Source organism: Euleptes europaea, chromosome 8 (assembly GCF_029931775.1).
Source record: "Euleptes europaea isolate rEulEur1 chromosome 8, rEulEur1.hap1, whole genome shotgun sequence".
Taxonomy (NCBI): Eukaryota; Metazoa; Chordata; class Lepidosauria; order Squamata; family Sphaerodactylidae; genus Euleptes; species Euleptes europaea.
Window position 1 is genome coordinate 78,585,212 of NC_079319.1, and position 12,155 is coordinate 78,597,366.

General features: G+C 44.4%; 1 protein-coding gene across 1 annotated transcript in view; it reads left to right on the forward strand.

Annotated features, from left to right (window-relative positions):
* Positions 1–663: 663 nt before the first annotated feature.
* The window catches only part of NUP153 (nucleoporin 153), a 65,807-nt gene continuing 54,315 nt past the window's right edge, over positions 664–12,155 (forward strand). Inside the window, exon 1 of the mRNA XM_056854808.1 lies at positions 664–792. Within this exon, the coding sequence (XP_056710786.1) occupies positions 679–792 (114 nt within the window). The 5' untranslated portion in view covers positions 664–678. The remainder of the gene's footprint in view (positions 793–12,155) is intronic.

Consider the following 12,155-nt stretch of genomic DNA (forward strand, 5'->3'; position numbering starts at 1 on the left):
GCACTGGGCCTGCAACAACGCCCCTTCCCACTCCCCACCCCCACATTCGCGCATTCATTTTAAAACAGAGAACTCTCCCCCTTATTCTCGCGAGATTCTGTTGCGCTAAAGGCGCCTGCCTGCCGTTCCGGCTCGGCCCGTAACTCTTTCGGAACTACATCTCCCATGAGCTCGTCCAAGGAGAGGCGTGAGGAGTGACGAGCTGTCGGCGCGATGACGGGTCGCGGTTTAGTGACGCGATCCCGCGTTGGGCGGGCACAGTGTGGTTGGTCGGGAAGAAGGGAGCTCGCTCGCGCGCGCTGGACGGCGACAGAAGCTCGGGGTGGGGAGGAGGGGGGGAAAGAAGCAGGGCCGTCGCGGCCGACTTTGGCAGCCACGCGCGCGCGCGCGCGCTCCCTCGGGCAATTGGGAGCGAGGCGGGCCTCCTGTGAGGGCGCGAGGCAGGCCCCGCGGCGCGGAGTATCGCCATAGAGACAGTGACAGCACAGAGCGGGACTGGGGGCCAGGGGAGGGGGAACAAGCGGCAGCGTGAGGGGGAGAGAGAGAGAGAGAGGGGGGGGGGAGAGAGAGAGGGCGGGCGGGGTGGAGGAGGTAAGGAGGCCGGGCCGGGTCAGACCGGGGCCGGGCCTCTGTCTACGCCGCGCGCTCGTGGCGGTGGGAGCCTGAGGAGCTCCCAATATGGATCCGGGGGGAAACGGAGGAGGCGGGAGCGGCGCCGGCGGCGGGAAGATCCGGACGCGGCGTTACCACCTGGCAGCGGCCTCCTCGAAGCCTTATCCCAGGAACAAGCAGGTGAGAGGCCGCCGGGAGGCCCCGGGGGGGGGGCGGGGGCGGCGAGTGGGCCCGCGAGAGGAAGCCTTTGGCGCCGCCAAAGCCCCGGAACTGGCGCGGAGGGAGCCGGGCCTCCCAGGTGGGAGGGAGCCGGGCAGGCCACGTTCTGGGTGAATGACCCGGGAGGAGGGAGGAAGGAAGCGCCTTCCCCCCCCCCATGGGTGGGGGCGGACGGGAAACCGCTCAAGGGAGGGGAGTGTGAGAGAGACTTATTCAGGGAAGCCCCCGTTAGGTTTGATGTTGAGGGGGCTTTCAGGACTCTAGCGTGGTTATCTTCTCTCCCCCCCCCCCGGCTTTTTAATTGCTATTGGTGAAGAAGGGAACAGAAACGCGTTCTCTCCGAATCGGCCCTTTATTCGCGATTAAAGGTGCGCCTATCAGTTTTTAGCGGAATGCATTGAATGTGTCTAGAATGGTAGTAGTCTCTGCACAGATCAAAACAAAACCTTGTTTCTGCTGCTTAGGGCTGACGTTTGTGTGTCTGCAGTGTCATCTAATTCCTCAAGAGCTGAGACTGGATTATATATCAGGAAGCAATTTATGTTATGAATATATGATTTTAAATAAAGTATTGGCAAGACTAGTAATATTTTACAACCATGTAATATTTTACAACCATGCGGCATGATTGAAGATGTTTCGGTGCATCCTTAAGTAGTAGTTTAAATGTTATTTGCAGCCATGTGGTCTTGCAACAAGTTCAAGCAGGGTTGTATTGTATGTATTGTTAAAGTTGTTATGTTAAACAACTGGTAAATGGTCATTTTTTATGAGTTAAGGGTTCTTACTATAACTGATTTATAGTTAAGAACCACTGTTGAGTTGTGTGAAGGTGGTGATGGTGTTGAAATATTGGCTGAAGTTAACAAAATTGTCAGGGAGGGGGAGATATTTATTTTAATGCACAGCTCGATTAGCCCAGTTTGGCCTGAGCGCTAAGCAGAATGTGCCACAGTCAGTACTTGGATGGGAGACCACCATGCCTGGAACGCCCTGTGGAAGGTGTTGCTATGGTCTGGTCATGACTCAGTGGCATGTGTGTGTGTGTGTGTGTGTGTGTGTGTGTATGGATGGATAGATAGATAGATAGATAGATAGATAGATAGAGGGGGTGTTAATTGGCTGAAAATTGAGGTACAGTTAATCACCCATGTTGTAGATAAAGTAAAACTTTAAAGAATATAAGCTAGAATTACACAATTAGAAGGTGTTGCTTTTAAGAATTTTTTGAAATGATACATGTATTTTTTAACAATACTTTAAATATTACATGAAGTGTACATATGGTAAGCAGTTCTTTGTAAGGTACTTTAAAAGCATTGTACATCTACATTGAACAGTTTAATGGTTCTTTGTTTTGTTTTAATTTACAATACTTACATCTTTTCTTTCTGCCTGGGCAGGGTCGTCAAGGCATCTGATGGTTAAAGCCACTAGTGTGATCAAGGCTTCTTTATGTCTTTGTATATAAAATTGGGGAATGGAGTTTGGCTGGTGTCACTGTATTATGTAGGGGAGTCAGAATCTGTCATTGTCCAGTTTTGCAATTCTATGTACCTATTAATGCATAGGAGGCTGTTTACATCTCACTCGTGCATCTACACTTTGAAATATGTAATAGTTAGGATTCAGTTTTTACATATACTCTATAGCTCCAGGTACATACTTTTATTTTCATTATAATATTTGGATTATGAAGGTGAGTAGTTTGTACATCAACTTTGTGATCACCATACATTTTATATAGTGTGTGTGTTCAATTTAGAAGCTGTTTCAAATTTATTAAATAGTTTCCTGTAGATTCATTCAACAGTTTATTGTCTTGCTATATAGTTCCATGGTCTAAATACCGGTACATACAAGTATAAATCCATACAAAATTAGGTATTTTAGAGGCAAATTGTGTGAGTGAGAACTTTAACAGTGCCAATAATGAACTTCATATATCACCATCAAGTAAAGACCATAAAATGCAGGTTCTTTAGTAGTTGTTTATACCCCAGAGTTTTTGTATATAACACCTTTTCTGTATGTAAACAGATTCTACCATGATCTAAAATATCTTTTTTGTGATACTGAGTACAGTTTCTAATGTTCACCAACAAAATCTGATTGAATGAAAATAAACAGTATTTTTATGAAGCCTTCATTAAAGCGTTCCCCCCCCAAGTAAACTTGTAGAAATTGTGTGTCATCAAGTGGAGAAATTGTTCTTAGTAATTTGTTGTTCTTGAGTAGCAGAATGGGATACCTTTGCATCTTGGGTATGACCTGTTCATTACTGTATGTGGAGTCCATACCAATCTGAACAATTTGGAGCATGTGGTTCCCAAACTACATTTACAGTAGCTTCTCATAGCAGATTGTAGCTGAGGAATCTGTGGCTTGTACTGTTCATTTAAATAAAACACATAGAAAAAGTATGTATAACTTTGGTGCCAAAAGTAAATTCATCTTTTTTTAACTTTTGTTTCTCAGAAACGTTCTCCTCTTAATGTCTTCTAAAAACAATTTCTTTTTTTTTAAAGTATAGATTTTTTAAAATGTTGCATATATGGTTCCACAAAACAGAAGGGAAAGCAACATATGCTGAAACCCGCTACTTAACCCCCAGCATATCAGTTGTATTAGAAAGAATTATATTCGTTATTGTAATATGTGTACAAACTGATGTAAATATCAGCGTACTGGTGTCACATGGGCCTGTTCCACCAAGAAAGTTGGGAACTTTCTGTCATTGATTTGTTGCAACATTGGTATAGTTCAGGCATGACACTTACCTTTCCTTTTATCCCTTAGAAGCTCCTTGATCAATTGATCTTGAGCAGCATATATCTAGTGTTGGAGGGATATAAGGATTGAAACAAATCTTGCCACTGACAATGCAGCCTTGGGGTCCCTATCGCTTAGTAAAAAAGGCATTATGTCAGTCACAGAGGCATTGGAGTTCCTCGTAAAAGCGGCATTCCAAAAGGGCATGGGGTAATGAGTCAATAGAGCCAGAAGAGCAAGGGCAGATCCTGTCTGAGTATGGTATATTCAGAATTCTGCCCTGCATTACCATAGAAGGGTTAGCATTCAATCTAGCCAAGCAAAAAGCTCTACAGAGACGAGGAGTTGTCAGATAATATGTATAGGCAGGCAGACCACGTAGAGGGGGTATTCCGAAGAACTGGGATGAACAGATGCAACGAGCATGAAAAGTAGTGCTGTTATAATCGAGCACTTTAATGCGCTTTTTAATTTTGGCAAAAGCTTCAGTTTTCCCAAGATCTAATAACATATCCTGCGAGAAGCCCAACAACGCCAGTTTCTCATCTAAGATTTTTTGCCATGAGGATTTAAAAGGGTCATGCTTCAGAGAAGCTAGGAACCCCTCAGTGCTAAAGCACAGTTTAAGGTGTAGTTTAAAGACGGCCAACCACACCCTAGCTTCAAGTGACATTTGGCCAAACTCGGAACGAAGAGTAATGCCAGCGACACATCGAGGGGCATTTAGGAGTTTTCGTAAGAACTGAAGCAGTGGACGATCTATAGATTCATTGATGACTGTTATCCAGATGGCAACACCAAAGAGGATAATTGGGGTAATTTTCAGGTTAAAAACCTGAATAGCCCCTGGAATATATTTGCCACCTTTGGTGTGAAAAAAGTTGACAACAGCACCAACCCCAGGTTTAATTTTGTTGGACACTGCTTTTTGATGGGCATTCCAATTTAGGTTATGGGAAAACAGTGCCAAGGTAAACAAACTCCTTGACGGTCAACCTCAAAGCCATCTAATACCCAGCGAAAAAGAGGCATTTTTCTCCTCTTAGTGAAGATCATAATCTTAGATTTATGATGGTTTATTTTAAGACCTTCCCTAGGGCAGTACTCAGAAAAAGTTTGCAAAGACCATTTCAAACCAATTCTTGTGCGGGTCAGGAGAACTGCATCGTCAGCATAGAGTAGAATTGGGGTGGGATGACTTGCAAGCTTTGGGGGATGGCAAAACTCTTGAGAAATTGGTTGCCATGTCATTCAGGTATAGATTAAACAAGAGAGGAGCAAGGAGAGGCAACCTTGTCTAACTCCCTTGACCAGCTCAAAGGGCTCGGTTAGTTCTCCTTGGTTGCCACAGCGAACCTGAGCTGTGAGGTCAGTATGAAATTGCTGAATAAGCCATAGTAACCTCCTATCCATAGTAGGATGTGATAGTTTCAACCATAGCCTCTCCCTCGGGATGGTATCAAAAGCTCCCTTAAGATCCATAAAACCAGCATAAAGGGTGCCATTTCGGGGGGAGGAATATTTCTCGGCTAGATGGGAGAGCACTAAAGAGTGGTCCGTGACAGACCAACCCCTTCTAAAGCCAATCTGTTCCCAGCCAAGGATGTCATTACTCTCAACCCAGTCCACAGCCTCTTTAATAAGTAGGAGGAATACAATTTGCCTAAGCAAGACAAAAGGCTGAGCATAACACAGCCATTGCTGAAGGGAGGGTAGATCCACAGCGGCTGGGAGCGGTACAGCTGAGACGCCTCCTCAGAGGCTTCCTGGCCGCTGAAAATAAATTTAAAGCAATTTACAGTAAAAGAAAAGAAAATGCCAGTGAGACCAGGACCCTGCTGTACCTTAAGGATTTCCACAGGGCCTACAAGACAGAGCTGTTCCACCAGGCCTATGGTTGAGGCCAGCTATGGTTTCTTTGCCATCAATGCTGCTCTCCCTACTCCCCCCCCCCAATTTTTTTCCCTATCTCCCATAGGGAAGGGGTCCTCAAACTTTTTAAACGGGGCCAGTTCACTGTCCCTCAAACACTGTTGGAGGCCGGACTGTAGTTTGAAAAAAATATGAACAAATTCCTATTCACACTGCACATATTTTATTTGTAGTGCACAAAAAATAAAACAGTGCAATATTTAAAATGAACGATTTTAATCAACATAAACTTATAATATTTCAATGGGAAGTATGGGCCTGCTTTTGGCTAAATTTAAAAAGGGAGAGGGAAAATAAGGATAAAAATAGAGGTAAATTTAGGAGGGGAGGTGGGAAAGGTCAGTTTGAAGGAGAGGGCTGCAGGGTGGGTTGCTAGTCTTGCAGGAGGTCGGCTTGATGCTTCCTGGGCATGCTGCTATATGGGGCTAGATGCACATTTTCCCCAGCCAAATCCTCAAAAGTCAAAAATAAGCCCCTATGCAGAGTTTTTGAGAATTCAGATGGGGGAAATGTTTATGCGTGGAAGGTTTTGCCTTGGATTTGCCGCTCTCTAGATGCACATTTTCCCTATCTGAATTCTCAAAACTCTGCAAGGGGGCTTATTTTTGGCCATTTATGCACGGGAGGTTTTGCCTTGGATTTGCCCCTCTCTAGAAGCACATTTTTCCCATCTGAATGCTCAAAGCTCAACAATAAGCCCCCCCCCCCATGCAGTTTTGAGAATTCAAGGTGGGGAAAATGTGCCTCTAGAGAGCGGCAAATCCAAGGCAAAACCTCCCATGCATAATTGGCCGGATTCGGCTTAGACAAGAGCAACTCCGGACAGGAGGTGGCGGGCTAAACTCTACCGGGAGTCAATGCGGTTTACTCCTGAGTAGGCGCACTCGGGACTAGGCGAAGGAGGGAGGAGGCTAGATGGAGGGGTGGGGGGGAAAGAGAGGAAGGCCGGTTGCCCCAGAGGCGAGCCGTTGCCCCCCTTACCAGCTTGAGGTCCAAACCATCGGCGGCGGCTGCAATTGGCGGCAGTCTCCTCAGCTCCTTCTTTTGGAGGGCTGGACGAAGGCAGGCAGGCAGGGAGGGAGGGGGAAAGGAGGAAGAGACGGTGACGGCCGCCTCAGGTCACAAGATGGCACCCAAGCAGAGCCGGTCGGATGCCATCCCCTCGCGGAGGCCGCGGAGGGCCTCTTCAAACTACCGCTCCCGACATGCAGCGGGAGGGGGAACGGGCTTTCTCCCCCTCCTGTTTCCATCCAGAGGCAGGCCGCTCTGCATCATGGGGCTCGTAGTTCCCGGCGGGGAGGCGCGGCGCTGGTTTTGGGCCCGGCCTGAGGGGCCAGGTTCAGGACCCTGAGGGGCCGGATCCGGCCCGTGGGCCGTAGTTTGAGGACGCCTGCTATAGGGATTGGAATATGGTAGGCTCTACCATAGCCTATATGTCACAAGTAAGTGCGCCATCAGACACATGTTGTTTTCTAGTTATTGATTTTATGGGGCAAGTCTTAATTCATTGTTTTACTAAGTTTTTATTGTACAATCTATATTCGTGTGCACCTCCCTAAGCCTGGCTTTTGCTGGGGAGGGCGGAATATAAGCTTAATAAAATAAATAAATAATAAATAAAAGGGGTTAGGAAGCTGCCTAAAGGCAGCTCCACACCTCCCACCTTGGGAATGCTCCACCACGCAGGCGTGGGCTTTCCCTTCTGGGTATTCTCTGCCGGCATGGCTGCACTGGCGGTGTGGCCTGGTGCAGCTTTGTGGCTCCCAGACGCCAACTGGTTTGCCAGGGTTGAAGGGGCACTTACGCCGGCGCAGGATCACGCTGGCTCCTAAGAAACTTTGCCACCCCCCTTCAGGATTGCAGCCTGTGTCATGATTTGGCACCATGTTGGGTTGTTCTCTCATCCCTTGTATGCCCAGGTTTTCAGCAATTCAGAAATAGTTATTTCATTTGAGCCAGTAAACTATGTTTTGTGCATACCTTACAAACCAAGTTTGCAGTCTTACAAGTCGTCTGAGCACAGATGAAAATCTTTTGTGAAGATTCTAAGAAATGTTAACTTTCATAGACTTGTATAAAATAAGGGCCATGGAACAGTTATTTGTAGCTTCAAATTTACATTGTTTGCAAATTTTCATTGTTTACATCTTTGTGGATACACAGAGATTGCCCAAGCCCATCAAAAGATGAAGTAGGGATGGGAGAATGGATGGGAGAATATCTGTGTCATTTCATCTGCATTGCTCCTTAACTTCCTGGTTTTGAAGATACACAATGAAGTTTGAGTCAGTTTTTCCAGACTGTTTTACCCAACTGGCCAATTAGGCTGCATAGCTCATCTACTGTGTCACTTGGTAGTTGGCTTGCTGGTAGAGTGAAAACCTTGTGCAGTAAGGATGCTGTACTCAAGTAAGGGGTATAATAAGTTAGAAGGCAGAGAAAAAAATAGAGCAACACCAGACACTGAAGAAAAGAAGGGAGAACTGGGAGATGAGCTGAGGAGCTAAGAACAAATATATAGGATAGTGCAGAGAGAGCAGAAAACATGCTGTGGGGTGGATCCTGCAGCTTTCCCCCCCCCCTTCATTTTGCTCACTGCAGACCCTGTACTATGGCTTGTGTCCACATGAGTCCTGCTGTTCCCCGATAGCCTTTTCTGCAGTGTCAGTTCTTTATTGTAAATATTGCATACATTACACTACATAAGAAAAGAAGGGTGGGAGAGAAAAGAAGAAAAAGAGAATAATGTGTACAACAATTCAGAAAAAGCAAAAGGATATGTCTTATCTTACTTTTTCATTCCGGTGCATAATAAAATACCCCCAGCATTCCACAGCATTATTTGCATATTGTGAATTTCTTCTTTGCATCCTTTGGTAGTATGTTAATATAGTTAGGCTAGATTCCAGGAATGATGAAGCCAATGTTACATAGACAGGGGGGGGGGTTTCTGTTGTTTCCCCCCAATATGCTGTGATAGCCATTTTAGCAGTTCTAAGCAGAATTAAGACTAACTTGGAATCTGAAGCAGCTACCACTCCTTTTAAATATGCTACTAGAACTATCTTAGGATCTGGTGGTATATTACTGTGTAACTTATCATTGATAAACAATGACTTTTTGCCAAAATATATTAAGTTCTAAACATGTCCAAAACATATATATCAAATCTGCATCTTTCCAACCACATCTCCAACATACTTCTGATAAACTTCTGTATATAATCACTATTTTATGAGGTGTAAGGCCTAAAATACATTGCCCTTTTGTCGCTCCATTCTCCCAGGAATGTAGCGAATTGGTGAAGTTTAAATGCACGTCCTTCTCCCACACTCGTGATCGACCCTCACCATTTCAATACATTTCTTGGATTTTCTGTTCCTGTTTTGCCGCGATCTAAATGGAAGGTGTGGGACAGTTAAAGGAGTTTGCAACCTCAGTCGGGGTTTTGGCAAACCTCTCTGCGGCCCAGATCCTCACAAACAGAGCGAAGTGGCGAAGGCTCCTTCCAGCGCCAACACCGAACTCTTCCAGCCGACGCATACAGGGTCACATTTGCCTCCACCCAGCAAAGGCGACCTGTATGCATTGGCTGGAAGCGCGCAGCATTGGTGCCCGAAGGAGCTGCTTCCACTTCTCTCTGACTGTTTGTGGGGATCTGGGCTGCAGGATGCAGTGAGGTTGGCAGAAACCACAGATGGGGGGAGGAGAGCGGGAGAGAGAGGAGAGCCAGGGTGGGGGAAAGGAGCCTTCGCTGCTTCTGACTGTTTGTGGGGTTGGCTAGAACCCCAGCTTGGTGCTGGGGGGAGGCAAGGGGGGGGAGAGAAGGGGAGAGAGGCATGGGGTGGGCGAAAGAAGCCGCTCCTGCAGCCCCTCCTTCATTTGTTTGTCCTTGTCCCATATCCCCTTGAGTTCAATATTTTGAACATGAGATTCGAAGGCTTGGATAGGACAGGTACAAACAAATGCGAATGCAGCCTGTGTAATGGAATGCAAAGGGATTTCACACACAAAAAATCTTTCAAACTAATCAAGATCAGTTTTTTTTGGTAGTCTATTTATTTGATTTTAAACATTTCTTTGCCACCTTTCCACCGAAATAGGGTTGACGAGTTGGTGAACATTAAAACATTTCACCATTAAAATATTTGAAACATTAAGGCTGCAATCCTGAGAACACTTTCCTGGGCGTAAGCCCCATTTAATAACATGGGACTTACTTTAGAGTAGACTTCTTAGGCTTACTCCCGTAAAATTTAAGTATAAAGTATATATAAAATATTTAAATTAATTCAATATCAATCTTTATTAACAATCATAGATCAGCTAAGATGGATGGAAGAGTCATCAGCACATCTCCATACAGTAAAATTTTGAAGCCACATAGCAGGATGATTTTAGTAGTGCAGACATAATTAAAAAAAAAAAGACTTAACAAGGTGCTTCCTTGTTGAACTTGTCAAGGTGCAAAATTTGACCATCTTAAAGGAGTAGGGAATCAAGTCAAGCTGGCCATGGATAAACAGCTTCATCTATATCTGTAGGTTTTTTTTTAAATTGCATTTTAAACACACAAACACCCATAACAACACAGCCAGGGAGGAGGGCAAATAACAGTGGGGGGATGCAAAAAAACCCCCTCTTTATCTGCTGGCGGAAGACAATGACAGAGGGCGTTCCAGAGTTTGGGCTTAATGACTGAGAAAGCCCTTTCTTGGGTTGTCACCCATCTAACTTCAGATGGCGGGGGCACCCAAAGCAGGCCCTCTGAAGATGACAGGAGTGGATGGGGAGGTACATATGGGATTAGGTGGTCCTTCGGGTAGATGGATACAGAGCAAAAAAGAAACGTGTTCTGCAGATGCAGGGAGTAAAGTGGCAAATAGAATGGATTAAGGAGAACAGTGAGGCTGCATTCCGATGTCACGGTAAACTATGTCTTATGAAACCCTTTCTGGTTTATAAACCAGATTTAACTAAGAACTAGTTTGTGTTTTAACTAGTTTAAGTAGTTTTTGTGTTAATCTCCATTTGTGTTTTAATCTCCATTTGCCTGTTTCTTGCCTTTTTCCTGTCTCCCAGTAGAGAGAACACCTTCCAGTATTTCCACCTCTGTGCTCAGTTAGCAAGAGATTCTGCTACTAAACAGACTGTGGTTCATGAATTCAGTTGCTACAACAAACCTTCATTAATACAAACTGAGGTTAACAAACCAACTAAAATCTCTAGTTTGCCCGTTTGTTACAACGCACAGTTTTTTTGTTTGTAGACTCATCTGCAGTTCATTTATGTAACATTTAGACCACTTTTCCACACAGTGTGGGCTAGGACAAGTTTATAAGTATGCATAAGCATCGAAATGTATGTACCCGTATAATCAGAACATCTAATGTTTCAAACTATCACAAACTAATGGGCTTGATCTAAACCATGGGAATATAAATTATGGGCTATTGTGGGTATCTGAATTCAGCCTAAATTTAAAATTGGAGCCTGAATGCTTTCCTGGGATGGTTATAGTAGTATGTCCCCCTTTTAGTTGTTGGTAAAAATAACCTTCAGAGGGATTTGAGTTGTACATTCCTGATCTGTTATGTAACAGGACACCTGATCTTGGGCACAGATAAACATATGAAAATATTCATGACAGTTCTTTCTTCCTTTCAAAGATATCCTATAGTGTGAGCTAAAAACTGCTTTGGAAGACTGCCTGTTGGTCATCATGACCAGGTCATTACCATTTTTGGGCCCAATCCTATGAACTACTATATCGTTGACTCAGATATATGACACTTGGTGCAAGGACTGTTGTGTTATTACAGTACTGCCTTTTAGGTTGTCAGTGCAGGTTGTTGTGTTTGCATAGCTGTATGGATTGATACCGCTGGTTGACAAGAATTGCTGTAAGCAAAAATTTTATTTAGTAGGAATTCAGGGAAATGCGGGGGGTGCATATTTGACTCATTCACCATATAATCTCATTTCGTATAATTACATAATTGTCTTCTTTTGTGTGCTTAAATTAGAGGTGTTCCACAGTCATTTTTCTTTCTCTGGTCTTTACCTTCTAGTTGTTAGAATCACAAGGCCAAAAGTACTTTATTGTGTATTATTCTAGTACTTTCCCCCAATGTCTGGAAATATTCATAGTATGAATGAGTCATTCATCTGATCTTCTTGTTCCAAATCTTTGTTAGTAGGGTTTTTTTAAATAGTATTTTGGCCTTGTAAAATCAGTGGTAGAGAACTTCTTTTGTGAACAGACTGAAGATGGTGAATTTGAAACAGCTGACTTCAGCTGGTCTGTTTGCTATAGATATCTTTGGAAATCTCTAACAGGGCTGGTGAGATTTGGGGTTTATATGGTGCTGTTGTATATCAAGGCAGACTTCTAACCCAGCTGACTATCAGCAGCCTTCCAAGGCCACAGCAAGAGGGATTTCCCTGCCTCAACTACCTGGTGTCCTTTAAAGTGCAGTAGTAGAGCTGTACATGAAAAGTATAAGATGCATGAATAAATAGCTGTCTACTTCTAGAGGCAAATTTGGATATGCTCTTATGACTCTGAAACTCCGAGGTGTGTGTGTGTGATTGCTTGGCACCATGAATACAAACACTGG